The sequence below is a fragment of the Typha angustifolia genome, chromosome 10 (genome assembly GCF_048772165.1).
Source record: "Typha angustifolia cultivar Huaian chromosome 10, ASM4877216v1, whole genome shotgun sequence".
Lineage (NCBI taxonomy): Eukaryota > Viridiplantae > Streptophyta > Magnoliopsida > Poales > Typhaceae > Typha > Typha angustifolia.
Window position 1 is genome coordinate 12,234,765 of NC_133248.1, and position 18,874 is coordinate 12,253,638.

Below are 18,874 nucleotides of genomic sequence, written 5' to 3' on the forward strand. Positions count from 1 at the left end.
GCAGGTAGATACAATCGTTTCAATCGATGTATATGAATGGCAAACAAAAGTACCTAGCATGGGGTAATGTTCCACATAACTGGACAGATGATGATTTGAAGAAAGCAGTGACAAAGATTGGTCAGGAGTAATCAAAGTTGAACTAATGAGGGTAGGAAACCTCTACTGCTCTTAGCTCACTTGCAAAGATGCATGCAGGCTTTGAACAAACTATTGACTTTTGGGGTTGTTTGGGAGGTTGGATTGCAAACATGTGTATTAGAGTTGCTGATCTTCCCTTCCATGTATTTTTTTTTTCCTATAACAGGATTCAAAGAACTCCAGCCATAATCGGTGGCTTCACTTTCATTGAGTACTACAATCATGCTTGTGCGGAGTACTCAAGAAAGAGGATGCCCACACCAAAGTTTAAATTGGATACTAAAGCTCCTACTGTGAGCTGGGCAGGTCCTAAGAGTGGTGATTCTGCCTCAACTTCTCAGGTTTATGAATAGAACAATGTTCCATTGGCTTTCCACTTCACATAATTTTCTGCACCTGTCCACTTTTCTTCTCACAGTTGACTGCTTTTATTACAGGTTAAGGTCCTTTATGTGAAAATTTTGCCCAAGAATGCGACAGAAGATCAGCTGAAAAAGCTATTCCAACACCATGGACAAATACTGTAAGTGGTTCTTCCTTCTGCCAAATCTGGACGCGAGAACAGATATGGTTTCGTGCATTTTAAGGGTATGAACTGGATGGATGCTTTGCTTCTGACTTGATATGCTCTGGTCTTTTATTCTGTTTGTTTGCAAATGCTTATGTGTTTTAATAATTTAAATTTACAGCGGAAACCGCCAAAACAATGGCAATGGCAGGGGAGGAAGATATCGACCATATTGATCTCTTTCCCTAGCCAAATTAGTATAAGCCTTTTAGTCCTTCATCCACAGGCCAAGATATGTAAACTTTAAAGATTTAATGATGTGTAATTCTACTACTTTCTAATCGAGTAGAAAAAAGTAATATCTTTTTTAATAAATAACAGTGTCCCACTACTTAGCATGAATTATGTTGGTGTATAATATGGGTGGTAATTCGTACGAAAACTTTGATTTGTAAATCTATCAAAGCGTAATATATTGCAGATCTATTTGAAAAGATAAAAATAAACTGCATTTATCTTTTATCTTAAACATAATTACGTACAGAGACATATCCGGATTGGATTAGTTCTGATATTAAGTAAAACCGTTATTAGATTATTACGTTGTTACCCCTGCCTAATCCTAATCGGACCCAGTTTGGTTTAGGCCGTGTCCTTTCTCCAGACTGCTATAAACCGAGTCCGATGCCAACAAATTCCCAAACTGTGGAATACCTATATATATATATATGTATGTATTATATATGCTGCTATCCTCCCCTGTTTTCGAATCCAAAAGTTGCCGATATATCCAATGGCGGATTGGTCTGGGCTTCCCTCGGATCTCCTTATTACAATAGTCGAGAGGCTCACCATCACCGAATACTTCGTCTTCTCAGGCGTCTGCGTCTCGTGGAGGTTGGCCTCGAGAAAAGCAATCCACCTCAATGTCCGGCCGAAGCCCCAATCCCCATGGCTGATGGTTCCCGGAGGCACCGAGGACACGGCAAGCTTCTTCTCCCTCTCCGACGGGAAGTTGCGGTCGATCCCCCTCCCGGAGCCCAAAATCCGCAGCAGAGTCTGCATGGGCTCCTCCGACGGATGGCTCGTCACCCACGACGAGGCATGCGAGGTGCACCTCCTCAACCCCATCACTCGCGAGCAGATCGCCCTCCCGCCCTTGTCAACCTTCTACTTCGTAGAGAAGACCGCCTCCGGGTTCCTGGTGGACGATGTAACCTTCCTATGGGACCAGGGAACGACAGATTACGGTGTCGACAGCGAGGGGAAGCGGAGACCGCCGATGGCACTATCCCTCGAGGAGATGCGCCGCTATATGTTTCAGAAGGCCGTACTGATAGTCAACGGCAGCGAATTCACCGTTTTCCTGATCCATGAGCCCGGAAGTAGTTTGTCTTTCGCCAGGGCCGGAGACAAAGGATGGACTTGTCTCATATCCGTCGAAGGCATTATGGACATTATCCACCACGAGGGTCAGGTCTACACTGTGACCACCAGCGGAATTGTTGAAGCTTGGGACCCCGACGGCTTCTCCTCCTTCAAGCGCCGCGCGATCATGACGCTTCCGCCGCATTACGATGCCGAGGATTTCTACTTTAAGTCCTTGGTGGCATCTCCCGTTGGCGAGTTGATGCTTGTGCTGAGGGAAATGGGCGAGCTTGATGGGACCGAGTCGACCACGGGGTTCAGAGTCCTCCTGCTTGACGAGAGGAAGCTTGAATGGACCGAGTTGACCGACATTGGCGAGGTTGCCATATTCACCGGTCTTAACCGCTCGATGTGCCTCTCCTCCTCGGAGTTTCCGGAGCTGCGAGGGAATTGCGTATACTTCACAGAGGGCTTATTGGATATCATGGACGAGCATGATGAAAAGCGCGACGTAGGAATCTTCGATTTGAAGAAAAGGAGTGTGGTGCCGCTCGAATCCGGCGGTCCACACTTGCGTTGGCCTCCTCCCATCTGGTTAACTCCCTCTTTGTCATAATAATAGCTATATAGCTAGTGTTATATAATACTTCTCTCTTGCTTCCTATAAGCCTTTTACTATTTATAAATGAAACCCTATGTTTTATTAGAATACCCTATGTTAGTGTTAATATAAATTCATAATTAAATGATAATTTTCACATACGAAAATGGATCAGATCTTAAATAAATACTTAAATAAATACAGGTATGGCTCATATTCGGCTGCTCCAGTTTGAACTCAATCATCCGCAACGAGGGTTATTAGATCAACCCTGTATTCTTTTGAAACAAGCTTTATGAAATCTATTGTTTGGATGATTCTAGTCATAAGCCTCTCCAAAAGGCATGCAAGAAGATTATGCTTTATTTCTTTATTCCAGTCCGTGGAGTAAAAAATCTTGCAGGTAGATACAATCGTTTCAATGGATGTATATGAGTGACAAACACTTAAATGTGCGTAGCCCGGGGTTTCGTCATTGTTACACTCATGGCATAGATCCAAGTCACTGATACAAACGATCATGCACTTAAATGTACGTAGAGTGTTCTCACACGTTGCAGGAGATGTGCATATGCAGAACGGAATAATCCTGAATACCTCAAACCTAGAATAATTAATTGTAACTGACGTTGTTCCATATATCTACAAATAAAGAGAGATTCCAAGGCTGCAGCAATTTACCCCTATAAATACACAGGAGACAACCCTCAAGAGGCAAGATTTGAAATCTTGGAGCCCAAGGTGAATGACTGCCTACTTCGCATATCGAAGATTGTAAATGCACAATTTTACCCTCTTAACAGAATATAACAAACTAGAACATAAACATGTAGCTCTCTGATCCTGTTATATTTCCTTGACGAGGCATCTACCTTGTTTCTCAAGCTCATAAAGCATGAATATCGCGGCAGAGTCTTGTGAACTCTTCTTGTCAGCACGCTGTTCTCCTACGAGGTTTATGACGATGGAATTAGGTAGATGCAATGTAATTCTTGACACAAAGCTTTGTAGCTCATTTCTGCCCTTGGAACCAGTGCATGGTGTATTCGGTCCACTGTTCCAAAGACAAAAAAAAAATGTAAACTTAGGAAACATTACAGGTCAAATTTAAAGCTAACCCCCTGTATAGTTTTCACAGCCTCGGGTTTCAAGCACTGATAGATTTGATCAGAAATTCACTTCTAAAATCACAATTTTGTCGAGAGATAGTTGATCCAATAAATCTTCTGTTGTTGGTCATAATTCTTGAGTCATAAAAATTAAAAGAAACTGGGTGCGTAGTCCAAATTCTCAACAATATACAAATTCTTTCAATCGGACTCCTCATGACATGTACAAAAACATAATATTTCAGCGCTAAGAATGCCCAATAATACCTTGGCTTTTCTTGCGTTGATTCAAAGCTAGGCATTGGCCACTGTGATCTTTTGCAGAGCTCATACAGTGCAGTTCGAGGTCCTCCTTTCTGCATTTTAACAGTCAAATGTGCTGCAAGAATAAGAGTATTAGCACACTTGAAAGTAAAAAGTAGTTCAACAGCCAAGGACTTGGAGCACATGTTTTTTTCTTTTCCAATACCTAAGAAGAAATAGAATACAACAAAAAAGAAAAGTGAAATTTTCTTATTTCTTAGTGTATGGGAGTACATTTACCCCACTAAGGATCTGCACTGAAATTCTTATCAAAAAAATTATGACGGAGAATAGGAGATGTCACATGTATTAATGGATGACACAAACACAAACAAATTTGTATATCTTAGGCCTTCTATCGCATATGTGCTCGTGCAGTTTACTCTGCTTACAGCAACAAGATTGAAAACATAAAATTCAAGGTATAATATATACATATACTCAAACTACCTATAAACTATTATACTAATTGAATTTTAGAATAGAGTGTGTGATACCTGGTGCATTCAGCTCTGATGCACTAATCTTCTTTGATTCAGAACACTCATTCTCCCTTGGTGGAGATGGTATGTCCATATCCCTAGCGACATGATGCACATCTTCAAAACTATTTGTTCCAACAATTATATCTGCAGGTTGCTTCCTTTTGGAGGCATACCTAGAGTGCAATAATCCTCTTTCCTGTAAAGTAAAGAAACTTCATTTCTTAAATAAGACCACCAATGATTACAAATAGATTAAGTATAGCTCACAGAAAATGGAAAAGTTTACTCATTGTCTAAAAATGCTAACTGCTCAAGTTATATGATAACTGAAAGTTATCACAAGCAACAAAAGACACATAAACAAACCTCCATGTCCTTCAACAGTAGGAAAGCTGCTTGCCCTTTTGCAGCCTTTTTATTCCTTTCACAGCCTTTCCTTACCAATAGGATATCCTTGAGTTGTACCTCCAGAATAGCAATTACCATTTCCCCTTGATTCGTGCAATTTGTCTTTAAAAAGTAACCATGGTGGCTGCACAACTCAATGAGCTCTCGTAGGGGGGGCAACTCAAGGTTCTCAGGTGTCACAATGGGAGAAAGCAATGGTTCAAAAATTTCCCATACTTTAGTCAAGTTGAGTTCTGTATCTATCAATATTGCTCCTGCAATACTTTCTATGATGTCTCCAAGAACCTAGCGCAGGAAAAGAAGAAATAAAATAAAATTAGTATATTATAAGATATAAGTATATAACAATATTACATGTATTGGAAGAAAAGTTTTGTTTAGTGATGCAATAACTAATTAACAAAACAATCACATATTGCACTAACGATTTTTTTTTTTCATTGGATGAACTTACAATCTTTTATTCAAGTGCCAAAATTATTCACTATCACTGAAATATCTCAACTTACTTTAGGGCCATTGGATGGACTCTTTGATAAGACCAAGCATTTCTCCTCTGTTGAGTCTTCTAGCTCTTTTACATAATTTGTTATTTGCTCCAACAACAATCCAGAACCATGTTGGAGATGATGGTGAAGCTTATGCTTAACCGCAACTTGTGCAAAATTCTCGTTGTTTACTGATGCCGATCGTAGGTCAGTTAATTCTCCAGGATCGATGTCTTTATGTCTATCGAAGAGTTGAGATGTAATCAGCAGGTCCAATACTGCATCCCCCAGAAATTCAAGCCGCTGGAAAGAAGTTACATTTATGTGCATTGTTCATGGGTACAATAGGCACATAATAAAGTAAAGGGAAAAGTGGCAATCCAGAAAGTAAGAAATCTGATAAACATTGCAGTACCTGATAGCAGTAGCAGACTCCTAATTCCTGCTGAGATGCATGTGTTATAGCCTCCAACAAGAGGCCTTTCACAGAAAATCTATAATCAAGTTTTGCTTCCAGTACTTCAATTTCGTCTATCTTGGGAAGATAATTCCAGATTGTTGCACTCCTTATGGCCTCAACAATTATTGCCTCATCAAGTTCAACGTCGATGCCTAGCCATTTCAAAATTGCAATTGCTGCATTTAGCCCACCTCCAACATAATATGCTCCAATAAGAGCCTCGACACAATCAGATATTGTTTTAGAACAGATCCATCTGTGCCCTCTGTCACAAGCCTTCCCAATTACAATAGAGGTATCATCAGTCACATAAATGTCCTTTGGCACTTCAGAATCTTCCACTCCACACTTGCATGGAGAAGGACGTATGGAAAGCTGTCCAGGAGCAAGCCAACGGCGGGGCTCAAAAGCAGCATCACGTATGTAACCCTGCAAATAAGCAAACAGCAATTAGCAGTGTAAAGTAACCTATATTAGAAAGAAACACTTTTGTAAATAGTATCCACAAATTGTAACCAATATAATTATGAGCATAATTCTGTTGAACAAGTAAGAATCTGAAGACGGTAAATTACCTGTATGCCACGTTCAATTCCCACTCTATGAAGTGTGGCATTGCTGATTATTTGTGACCTTTGAGAGGATAACTGCCCCTCATGCTTCTCAGGAAATTTTAGAAAGAGAGAGCAGCTGACTGCATACTTTAATACAGAGTCCCCTAATAGTTCTAGACGCTCCAAAGAGAAGTCCTCACAGCATCTTAGTGTTGTAAGTGCTTCCAAAATCTAATAATGAAAATTCCATCATAAGTCAATTACATGAGCAGTATAAAATTGTAAAAATAGAGAGTAATCCAGTCGACATCATACCAGAGAACTAGGTATACAAGAATCATTAGGGCAAAATGCTACTTCTCTTCTTAGTTGACTGGCTAGCATCAATGATTCCAGTCGATGCATTAAAGAAGGTAACAGGTAGAAAGATCTTAAAACATCCATTGGTATATTAATGTGAGCTAGAAGCTCTGGAGGCATGTGGACATGATTTTCTGATTTTTTCACAGGCTTGCTACCATTAATTGTTTTTCTTCCCGTGGCATCATCTGTGAGAAAGGAATAAATATTAATATAACAATATTAAAATGAATGTCTGCAAGGTAGAGCATGTATACATCAAGAAGAGGCAAAACTTGTATGTGTATAAGGAATATTCTCCCGGACTGCAATTACATAGCACCCAGCTGAAAGCCCAACAATTTGACGTTGGCAAATTGCCCTGTATATTATACTGGTAAGTGGTAACATATTGTCAAGTAGAATGCTGTACCAACAAAAATCTCAAATAGCTGGACTTACAATAGGGCACAGTCAGCTCTATGGTTGATAAAATCAAGACTAGCAAACATAGAATTTACACAAGTAAAATTAATTTTAGAGTTTTCCTCAAAGATTAAATCAAATTGCAATGAAACCACATGAACAACATATATATATAATATTATTTTCCAGGAGGGACTATCATTTAAAAAGTTGTAATCATATTTCGCTTTCAAAAGCATACCTTCATCCTTGGACTTGGAGGATAGAAGGTTGTATGGATTGTGGCTATGCTTTACCAACAGTAAAGGCTGTTCAGGATGCTGAAGCACAATTCCATACCTGTATAGTAAATATATACAGTTAAATCAAAAGGATATTAATGGATTTGTGAGTAGACATTTAATCAAATGAGATTAATAAATCACCTACTTCTTGTTAAAGTATTTTGAGAATGTCTGAAATTCTGATGCTGACTTATCGGAAATCCCATCAAATGGACTATCAGCAGATAAATCAATTATTATGTCAAGAATAGAATAAATTTTTCCTGTATGGATAGCCAGAACTACCATATCTTGAAGGCTCTGAAGCTTTGCAGACTTATTAGCCAAGTGAATCATATCCGCTTTACAACATTCCATGTTTGAGGAACTGTAGGTTGACTCACTAATTATATCCATTTTAGCTCTAGGTAAACTATTATTTCTCATAAATCTAACAACCGAAGCACTTGCATCAATTCCCTCCCAGTTGATGCTTACAGCTCCATGACTTTTTACACATGAAAATTTCAATGGTAAAAGTAAATACATGTTAAAAGTGCTCCAGAGCGATGTATCATCTTCCTTGAGCAAGAATTCCCTGGTCTTTCCAGATGATTTTGATCCGACAAATAATTTGCCAAACAATCCATTAAAGAAAAGTTGCTGAAATAGTTTTGCTTGCTCCACCTGATAAAAATGACGAGATGAAGAAAGCATATAAAATGAAACATGCGGACTAACAATACAGAATAAAGAACCAGGTAGGCAACATACACCTGTCCCATGTCTAGCTCAATTGGCCCACATGGAGAAACAGATGCTTTCACCATCTTGTCAACTAAGTAAAGATTCACTTCCAAAGAAGCGACATCTTTGTCTAGTGTTGCATCAATCAAGAGAACAAAATTTGAGTAACTGCGGGCAACTTGATCACATGCAAACTCCAACTTATATCCCTGTAGTATGATACCAGCCTTCTGGTGGTGTGCCCAAGTCCCTGACATAGCAGAAATGGTGGTTGTCCCATGTAGTTCCTTTCTTTTTGTTGTTCCTATAGAAAAATGACAAGATTGCTACTGGTCAATAAAACAACAAGACAGATTTTCTTTCTATACCTTCAAATTCATAAATCATTGCTGAATAAATAGCCTTCTAATTCCAACTGTGATAAACACACATAAAGTGACTCTTTAGTCTATCTGATTTCCTGACCTTTTCCATTTCATTTATTTACTTTACAAGGCACGTTGGTATGGGCTATTCGGTACAACACTTGTCATTGTGCACATGATAGGTCGATACTTGTTTTGATTGGCATACATGTGATAAATCGGCATAGTACAGACAAAACCAGAACAGAAATTCATGTTCCGAACTAACCTTAGACATGTTCCAGTGAGGCCAAGGTCAAGGCTCTTATTCAAAGGTCAAAGACCATACAAGTTCATACATACTATGCAGTGATTAAAGGAGGATTCAGGTGATAAGAACAGACACAAAGCTAATGTCTTTATTATAGCATATTAAAACTATCTTCTAATCGACAAGATATTTATGTTACATTCGGGAGTAGTTTCAAAGAACATAGATCTGCTAGAAGTAGAAACTGAAAGCTTGCAAGTCACTAATATTCAATGCAATGATAACTATGCCATGCCACCATCAGCACGGCACATGTCGGTCGGCACTGGGTGTGCCGAGCGACGCGCCCCTACGTGCCACTGGCATGCATTAATTATACTTTTAATAAAAATTTTAAGATATTTAAAGATATTTTTAGGTTTTCGTTTAAATGTATGTATTAAAAGTTTAAAACTTATATTATAATGCTTTATCTTTCGATTATTTTTATAAATAATCTATTTTAGAAAAAAAATCGGAGGTTACTTGTATTCCTCGGAAACTCCCAACCACATCATCGTTCAATATTTCTTGACTTACTATTAGACAAATTATATGAGCACTAGGTCCAATGTAAGTAAGATCAGAGATAGATCTTACTTGTTAGGCAAGAGGATATTAAGTTATAAATTTTATCTCAGTAGGACATGTATTTCTATTACTATAAAATTAATAATTAATTAATAAATAAAAATGAACTAGTTAATGGTAAGGTTACCATTATCTTTTAAAAAAAAGCAATAGTTAAATAAAGATATTATTCAACACATACTATGATTGAAGACATTCATTAAGACGAATATTAATGATTGAGCACTCTATCATATAATTAAATACTCCATAATATAATTGAAGACATAATATTAATTGATAATAGTTTAATAATTAAAATTAATATCTAGTTGAACGTAAAATAACGAAGATCAAAGACTTCATTTGCCGGCATAAGAATAACATGAGAATGTCGCATTGAATACTATCAATATTCTTTAAAACATATTCACTAATAGTATTACTCGTAACGTCTCACATGATTTTCATACAAATAGAAATTTTGTAATTCTCCTATAATATAATATATATATATATATATTGAATATGCACAATAATGAACAGTACTGAATAAGCACAGACACACCATAAGCATATACAGATTGCGGATATAGAGTATAATAAGTGTGTTCTGGCCACTGTGGGTGTGATTGATATGATAATAATTATGATGAACTCATATTATTCTGTGGGTGTACCTCTCCCGATGTTTTGCTACCTATAGACTTAAGTCTTTTGTAAAAATAATACATCTCTGAGAAAATTGTGTAACAAGAATACATGTTTCATCTCCATCATCACTGCACTAGATTGAATCTCGATATTATTACTATCACCATCACCATTATCATCTCTAGTCTCATTATCATTAACTTTATTTAAGCCTTCTAAATGATCGATCACCTATTTATGTACTTGTATCAAAAAAATCATACCAGCACCTTTAGCAGCTTTTACACTGCTTTTGCTACTCTCATTTTCCAACTGCTCTCCCACACAAGGACAAAGATGATCATCAAGTGCTCCTAGCTGGTGCAGCTTTTTACAAGCATCAAGACATAAAAGCTGCTTTGCTCTCTGAGAGCTTTTATCAACCGGACCAGATAATGTTTGAAATGCAGCATTTGGAGGCAAAATTAATGTACATTCGTAAGACCCGCCATATTGAGTGAATTGGAAAACTGGTCTTGGAGTGAAGTACCTACAATAATTATAGGACAATTTAAGCCAAAATAAGACCGTACCTAAAATGGGGAAAAATATAACTGATAGCAGCTACATGTGCAACAAAAGTAACAGACGTAAATTTTCATACTTATCTCTTGGGAGCTTTTCACAGTATCTGTAAATGAGACTGACACATGAATCTGCAGTTACTCTTGCACCAGTTGAGCCAACATAGTATTCATCTATTTCCTCCTTGCTATACACTTTAGATGTCGAGGCATCTGGATCTCTGTTTAAAGCCATGTCCATCATAGAATGCTTACTTCGCATAATATCAAATAATAGCTCTTTATGCTGGATGTTTCCCCTGCAAACATGTATGCTTGGTAAGAAATTATAGCAATGAGTACAGATATCATACAGAAATAGGTAAAACACACTAATCTCCTTATAAGCATTTGAAGCCAAAAGGCCGTTATATGGCCATACAAGTACATGGAGTTCCAGATAACACGATGAAAGGAAAAAAAAACACGAGTGGTTAACATAAACAAAGACTTGCATTATACAGTAGATTGGTGAGCTTGGTAATGTCACACATCATCGCTATTGTTAGTTGCATGAGAAAACATTGAAGAAATGCATTTACTGAGTGCACAAACACCCAATTTATATCTGCCTTGCCAACATTCTCAGCAAAGCAAAAGCTAGTGCTGACTATATGTGGGAATCGATTGTATCTTTGCTTCTTTCTTGCCCTTGTAGTGTAAGACTATAGTGGCCATAAGCCCATAACATGTACATAGTAGATCTAAAGATCGAGATGCAAGCATCTGTTCCATGGAATAGAATATAAATAGTATAAGCAGTTATAGATGAACCACATTTCTTATCAAGAAGTTTATGGATATTTTTAAGTTTGAAGATGTCAACCTTCCCTCAGGGAGCTACATCGTCAAACTTGCACATATTGATCTGCCATCAGATTTAAGTCCAGTTAAGAACTCATTAAGGAAAGAATCAGAACCTCAGTTTTAATTACTTGTTAGAGGTTTGAGCTCAAAGGAATCAAAACCACAAAAGTTTGACCTCTGGAAAGGACATAAAGGTCCTAGCTTGAAATTTGCAGGCTAATTCTCTAAGTCAGTAACTTGCTCTTGTGTCTGCTTAACATAGTTTGAAGCAGCAGGGAACTTTGCTAAGGTGTTAGTTAGCTCTTCAGCACTATTAGGAACAATTAGTGTTATTCTTGAGATCAAGCATACCTGCCGTAGAACAGTGACACAGATACAATACATACTCTGCTACGGTGCTTCCAACACTTGTCACAGCTCGGATGCCCCTTGTATGGGGCTTTCATGTGGCAACATGCAGAAAATCAACAGGGCATGAGATGTCTGCAAGTGTGAACTACCAAGCCATACTTGAGAATTAAGTATTTTCTTTATTCTAAATTTCACCTCTAATCAGAAAGAGAGAGTCTAGGAAGTTTACTTATATAAATAGAATCTACTTTGCTTGGATTTCTGTGAAGTAATGATGGCATGCTGGTCTAAAATTTAAAATGTTAACAACATTATTATAAGCATGAGTTTCCAGGCAGTATCATCAGATTTTAGCTAAATAGACAACAAAAAAAAATTATAGATTGCTTCACCATAGCATATAAGTAAAGCTTTTCCAACATAACTGGGCAATTGGGAGATACATCAAATACATGGATCTTCCCATTTATAAAAACAGAGACTGTGTGAAACCTACAATTTATTAGAATAGGAAAATATGAATATAAATAGAAAAGAGAACCAAAAGTACATTCAACTGGCAATGCTAGATCGACAAACTAAGGACTAACGAGATTGATGATGATAAATCATAAATGCAAATTGTACCTTTCGACCATGATTATATAATGTGAACCAGCCTGTCTTGCACGCCCCCGTGATTGTACATAGCTGCGAACTGTTTTTGGCAAATCAAAACGTATCACACAAGAGCAATCTGGAATGTGGATACCCTCTTCAGCTACATCAGTGGTAAACAACAAATTCACCTACAAAACAGTCCCTTCAGGAATTAGAATATAGTCCCTCAATGTTTTCAGTTAAAGTGCTAGTACCTTGCCAGAACGAAATGAGTGCAAAGTCTCCTCCTGCATTTTTGGGGTCAAAGCATCTACTGATGAACTGCCTCCAGTTAGATAAGAAATGACGAAATGCGATAAATAACCAATTTTCTTCATTAACCGCTCTATTACTCTAGCACTGATAATTCTTTCCACAAAAATGAGGCAAAGCACTTGACTGGACACACTGCCACAGTGCCACCAGAGTTAACAGATTAATGTCACAATGGCATGAATTGCATGCATAGTAGATAACTAAAGTTTCAAGGGTTAACTATTACCTGAAAGATTGAAATATTTGGGTCAATTCATAAAGCTTTGGAGATATATACCCGGTCTTTGCAGCTTCTAAACAGCCACCTTCAGATTTCAGAAGAAATTCATGACCTGAAATGATGTTAGGAGTTCAAACATTATCAAAACCCAAGTCCACTACAATAGCTTTGCAAAGATGTGCTCACATTTTTCTGCAATAACACAACATAATAACATATATAAGTGCCCACAGTAAAGTACCAAGAGCTTCTCAAACAGGTTTGGTATCATCACTGAAACTCTAATACATACTTTTTCTATCAAGAAATATATACTAATTACATAACCAAACCCGAACACAAAAATTATTGATCGGTATATTGGAAACTGCGCTTTACTGGAGCAACTCTGGTTCTTCATCTCTATCTATTTTTTCATAAACTTGGTTACTTGATAAACTGAATATGATGACCTTAGGTATCATAATTGTCATAAACTGATACACATGCTGGTTATTGGTTAATGAACCAGTCCACACTCTTCAGCTCATCACTGTTTTACATCAACCAACATAGATACTGGAATATACAAACAGATCACTAAGGCACCTTATGTATATACTACACACGCATATAATTAATATCGTATTGGAAGACATAATCTTCTACAAGGGAAGCGTCAATGCAAATAACTGACCAGAATAACAGCAGAGATAAATGTATTTACAGAGAAATCCTATAAATTTGTAGTAATTGGATATTGAAGGGAGATATTATTGTGAAGAAATACTAAGTAGGCATCATACTGTCTGGCAAGTTCTCCTCAATTGTGTGCAGTACTTCCTCGAGGAAATGTTTATGGTGCAGCACGATCTCCTTGGGAGAGCCACTTCCATCTGCAGCATATGGCAGATGAACAGCTTCCATGCATATTTTAGCAGCCTGTGATGTTAATCAGAAAGCAGAAGGAAAAGAGGAAAAAAAATTGTCCATTTCAAATCAAACAGAACATGGCAACTTCAGCATGTCAAAAATGCGACTAGTGATATACCTCACAAGCACAAATAAGACCAACATCATCTAGGCAATGGCAGATCTTTGCATGACAACTAGACAGACGCTTTCTTGATGCTTTAATTATTTCATCGGCATCTCTGTACTGATATGATGGTGACTTCAGTAACTGCAATAGTAGCTTGTCATACTGTACAAAGAGGAAACCCATCATATTACACAACTTACAGTTACACAATTCTTTCCAGTTTCCACATAGCAACTGTAAGACCAAGATACAGAGACAACTACTAAGGGACAATGGGAAAACAAATGCAGCACCTTAGAACATAGTAATCCCAGTTTTTCCTTCAGGTCTTCATGAACAACAAGCTTCGGGTCATAGTATCTATTGACTTCTATAGCTGAAGGAACAAATAGGTCTATCTCGCTCCTGTCTCCCAATGCATAAATCTGAAAAGAATCAATCAAAAGAACAAAAATTAAATAATAATTTACTCAACCTTGATAACCAAAAATGACATGCATCTCTTGAAAAGAACACCGGCATCATCATTGATCTGCTCAAGCCTTTCAAGACCCAAAAGTATGGGTCCACCATAAAGAAGAATTTGAGGTCACATTATGAAGCCTCCATTGAAGGATTTAGTGTAGAACAGAGCAAGAGGGGGTCTACCATCAGACAATAAAATCCAAAGTTCGAATACTGTGCAGAGTTACCAACAATTGAATATTGTGTAGTTCAGTCTAATGAAAGGAGGAACATATTTTATCAAAGAGAAGTACAAAGCTTAAAATTTGCAAGTTCAGATTATAAGGAGACAAGGAGTTACGACTATACTTTAGAATCTAGGAGACTTTCAAGCTCAGTAAGCTGATCTTCACAATCTGTAGCTGATGAGACACCTGCACAAAGATGTCCAATAATAAAATAGAGAATATGCATCTAATGGTCCAACTACTTCATGACAATTTTATTAAGTGTATAGTACGCTTGAGTCCAACAAGTGGATAATGCATAGAAGAGATAAAGTTCCTGGGAAAACTTAATGAACAATAGAAGGAAAACCAGAAGGCCAAAAAGGACAACAATGCAACTTTCTGTTATGTAATAAAGCAATGTTATGCACTTATGCTATTCCAGGGCTCACTGGAAAGCCAAATAAACAACCAAATGCATGTATAGACGGACTGCAAGCTTACAACCAATGCATACATCCATATTTAGTTATTTACCAGTAGTCAATATAGAGGTCAAATTTAAAAATGCTTTTCCTATGAAGTACATGAACAAGCCAGCTAGCTCAATTTCTTAATTTCTTAATTTCTTATCATTCACTAACATCCATTTTCCATGTGATAAACAAGTATCAAATATATGTCTATTTGTCCTTGCCTTTGCTTCTATCTGCCTTTTCATCCATCATCAGTTATATCAAAGTGAAGTCAATGCTATTGCAATTCATTTGATCCATGTTCACAGTAAGAACAAAGGGAGTTTGTTCAATTAATATAGTTGGGTTCCTATAAAAAATATCAATTTGTAAAACTCATAGGAGAAAAGTAAACAAAAAATATCTTCCAAATAAGTTGTTGGACAAACTAACTTTCCAAATTCTGATGAATAGCAAGACTACATCAAGTGATCTGGAAAGGAAAACTGGTAAGTAAAACAAAAGTACTTGCCTTTCCTTACAACTGGTGATGCAGTTAGCCCAAGTATATTTGGTTTAAGTGTAGATTTGTGATAGAATTCCTATTTCAAAATAAACAAAGATGTTAATTGGTAAATAGAACTAGTGAAAACAAGAGTAGTAACAGCAATGTGCCGTAAGCACTTGTTCTAAAATACCTTCATTATTCTAGTATAAGGATGGTTACCAGTGGCTCGATGGCACTCATCAAGGATGATTAGACGTATCATATCCATTGTTAAGAAAGCTTTCCTCAAAGCATCCAACATTATTTGTGGTGTCATTACCATGACCTATCATTTGCAGTTAATTGGAAGGTCATAAACTAAGAAGAATGGTGAATACAGGTAAGTAAATAATAAAAGAACAAAGTATGAAAATGTTAGCTGCAGATGCATTAAGATTGCATGTGCATTGATTCATTTATATATACAACATGAAGCATAGATCTAGCACTCAACATTTAGACATCCTTTTTCACTGATACAGCAGAAACCAAGTCAAGAAAGATGATATCTCAAGTCTCAACACAATTCATATCAGATGTCAGATAAATCCTGCCCTTGAACCTATGTCCACACATGGTTTATATGATCAGCCTCACAGTCAAAGCTTAAGTTGATGAAGAGGACTTCAACAAGTATTGAGGGAATAATAAATAGAGGAAAACATTGTGATCGCAATACAACATAATCTCTAAAGCCATAGAGGTCTCTACTCTAAGAATTTAAAGTCTGAAGGAAAGATTAGATGCCTTGAGAGAGGGGGGGAGAGAGAGAGAGAGAGGATAGGAGGAAACACAAAAGGAGTCAAGGACATTTATGAAGGTCCTAAACAGGTACTGGATTTGTTTTTTTGTTTTTTTGTTTTTCCTTTTTTTTTGTTTTGTTCAAGTCAGAGGGATCAAGTCAGTAATAACAAGTCCCAATAATATTTACAATATGGTATGGCACAAATAACCAGCCAATGGTGGCAGTTATGCTGTTTTCCTTCTATGGTCGGTGAACCAACATCCAAAAATCAAACCCTTCATAACCTCCATTAGTCTCGAAGCTACTTCCACCCCCTCAAAATGGTGACATTCTTGGGAGTCTCCTACTTGCATGGCCTTCTTACAAAAGGGGTACGCTTAGGAGACCCTTATTGTTGTTAAGGGAAGAGTAGAATGCTGTCATAAATAACAGGTTTATAAAGACAAGTATCCTTTAAGACCCATTTATGTCAAGCTACTACGTTTTAGAGATAATAACGGTAGTTATTTGTTTTTATTTCTCTAATTACCAAATAACAACAAGTAAATCCTCCACAGATGCAATGCCTATTTCCAACCTCTAGTAATTGCATACCCATTTCAAAAGGAACAGAAAACACACTAACTTGGTTTGCAGAGACTTCTTTCTGCCAGCATTCAGCTGTCCATGAATCGACTCCCTTCGAACCGTAATAATGTTCCACTTCAAGATCCGTATGAATCTTTATCACCTCATATTGCTGCAAGACGGAGGACAAAACGAAGTTCGTGAAACCAAAAGGGGGCAGAAACTTGAAGGTCACCATAAACCAACCTGGGCAACGAGATGAACGGTCGGCGCGAGGAAGACGATGTGCCGACGCTGTTCGCCGCTCATCTTGATGTCCTTCGTGATCTGCTTGATGAGCATCACCGCTATCATCGTCTTCCCAGCCCCCGTCTCGAGCACCGCGATCGTGTTACGCCGCAATGCCACCTCGAAGACCGCCACTTGGTAGCTGATCAAAACGAAATTCCAACAAAAATCCATCAAAAAGAAACTCTAAACCAACAAGAATGCAGGAAATTACCTTCTCGGCTCGAAATCCTGGCAGTTCCTCTTCTGCTTCTTAGCCTCAGGTTCCAATGCTTCTCCGGCCGGCGGCCTCTTCAATGTCTCCGATGTAGAACCCATCGATTCCATGGTGATCAGGAAGAGAGAGAGAAAGAGGATTTTAGGGAACGGGGGGCGGCGAAGACGAAGGAAATAGAGAAAGAGAGAGTTGGAAAGAGCACAGGAAAAGTGCCGCCCTTCGGAGACGGGGAAGCTTAAACCCAGGCGTGCAACGCCTTGTCTTCGTCGTGTCAGATAGATGAATTTTCTAGTATTAATACCAAGTCGAGAGATGTTATCGAATTTTTACTCCATTATGACGAATATGCCCTCCCTCAGAGTCCCAGTACCAGACGACTTTATTCTATATGACCCCTCGCATTATTGATTATTGTGAAAACCCCTTGGTCAGTTGGTCTTGGTCCTCCGCATATATGCAAACTCCTCCTCCTCTTTTTCAATATTTTGTGAAAAGAATTACCTCTGTTCTTTACCGTCACTTTGTAAAACAAACAGAGGACTGTTTTAAGGCTCTATCAGCCTTTACTGGGAATAAAACTTCTATCAAACACTTGAAGGTCACCAAAAGTAGGCATACCATTTCTTTGCACAACTCATATGCCCGACAAAATTAAAGTTCAAAAGAGATTGGAGACATTAAGATTGGCTCTCGGAACAATACATCATAATCTAGAAAAAAATAAGAACTCTGTACACATCCCAATAATTGTAGAATCGAGTAATATATCATAATCAAGTTCTGAAATCAAACCTTGTCCTACTCATGCATGATGCCAGATGAATTCATATAGGAGGTTAGTATCCATGAAGCAGACTTCCATGATTTAGGACTTCTGTTGGTTTAGTTATTGCTTAGCACATCAGAATGCAATAAATCGAAGAGATGCATAAATCACATAAACATACAGCTAGAGAGGGAAAAAAAAAATTTTGTTCGCACAACAAGAGAAGAATTAAGTTTAGGTGTATTTAACATCAATGGGTTACCAGCATCAAAAGACCCTGACCCATCTGATTTCTCCTCCAAAAACACTTCCTTGCCCTTCCTCACATCAGCTTCGAAGCCTTCCAATGGCGCCGCAACTCTGGTTGATTCATATTTTGTTATAATTAAATGCACGCATTTGCATATAATATGAACACTAAAATTTATTAGTTTATTATTGTTAATAAAAAAAGCTGAAAAGACCCGTCGTCTCCCTCATCCCGCTGTTCAATTTTTCTTTTTTATCTATTATATTGTTTTATGACCAATACGTCCTGGGACAAAATTACAATTACAAATATGACTTAATTATTTACGATGATGCACTGAAGGAAGGTGGTACTCCGTGTAGTCGAAAATTATG

General features: G+C 37.7%; 2 protein-coding genes across 4 annotated transcripts; one reads left to right on the plus strand and one right to left on the minus strand.

Moving 5' to 3' along the window:
• The first annotated feature begins 35 nt into the window (after positions 1-35).
• On the plus strand, positions 36-2,706 carry LOC140769160 (F-box protein At2g26160-like). The gene is made up of 4 exons (XM_073109760.1): positions 36-151; positions 308-482; positions 579-664; positions 1,528-2,706. Exons 3-4 carry the CDS (start codon positions 652-654, stop codon positions 2,631-2,633), a joined length of 1,119 nt encoding a protein of 372 aa, XP_072965861.1. The 5' UTR covers positions 36-151; positions 308-482; positions 579-651; the 3' UTR covers positions 2,634-2,706.
• Positions 2,707-3,017: 311 nt separating this feature from the next.
• Positions 3,018-18,599, minus strand: LOC140767961 (endoribonuclease Dicer homolog 3a). Of its 3 annotated transcripts, none has more exons than XM_073108024.1 (25): positions 17,482-18,599; positions 17,226-17,409; positions 17,038-17,151; positions 15,819-15,953; positions 15,653-15,722; positions 14,808-14,872; positions 14,288-14,419; positions 14,004-14,156; positions 13,759-13,894; positions 12,980-13,085; positions 12,693-12,885; positions 12,466-12,626; positions 10,722-10,940; positions 10,348-10,607; positions 8,230-8,504; positions 7,620-8,140; positions 7,432-7,529; positions 6,741-6,973; positions 6,447-6,656; positions 5,827-6,300; positions 5,433-5,714; positions 4,882-5,208; positions 4,528-4,711; positions 3,995-4,106; positions 3,018-3,672 (listed from the first exon to the last, which is right to left on the minus strand). In XM_073108024.1, exons 1-25 carry the CDS (start codon positions 17,592-17,594, stop codon positions 3,465-3,467), a joined length of 4,965 nt encoding a protein of 1,654 aa, XP_072964125.1. In that variant the 5' UTR covers positions 17,595-18,599; the 3' UTR covers positions 3,018-3,464. The 3 variants fall into 3 exon arrangements, with proteins under 3 accessions (XP_072964125.1, XP_072964124.1, XP_072964126.1); XM_073108023.1 differs by having other exon boundaries at positions 10,342-10,607; XM_073108025.1 differs by lacking the exons at positions 17,226-17,409; positions 17,482-18,599 and having other exon boundaries at positions 3,019-3,672; positions 10,342-10,607; positions 15,848-15,953; positions 17,038-17,150.
• Between the last annotated feature and the right edge of the window lie 275 nt (positions 18,600-18,874).

Bases quoted from the DNA above. Each gene is read 5' to 3' on its own strand.
- LOC140767961 (XM_073108023.1), bottom strand. From the start codon at position 17,594: ATGGAATCGATGGGTTCTACATCGGAGACATTGAAGAGGCCGCCGGCC. The intron at 13,895-14,003 runs GTATATCACTAG...TTAACATCACAG, and splicing joins GTCTTATTTGTGCTTGTGAG to GCTGCTAAAATATGCATGGA. The intron at 3,673-3,994 runs GTATTATTGGGC...TCTTTGGAACAG, and splicing joins TCAACGCAAGAAAAGCCAAG to TGGACCGAATACACCATGCA.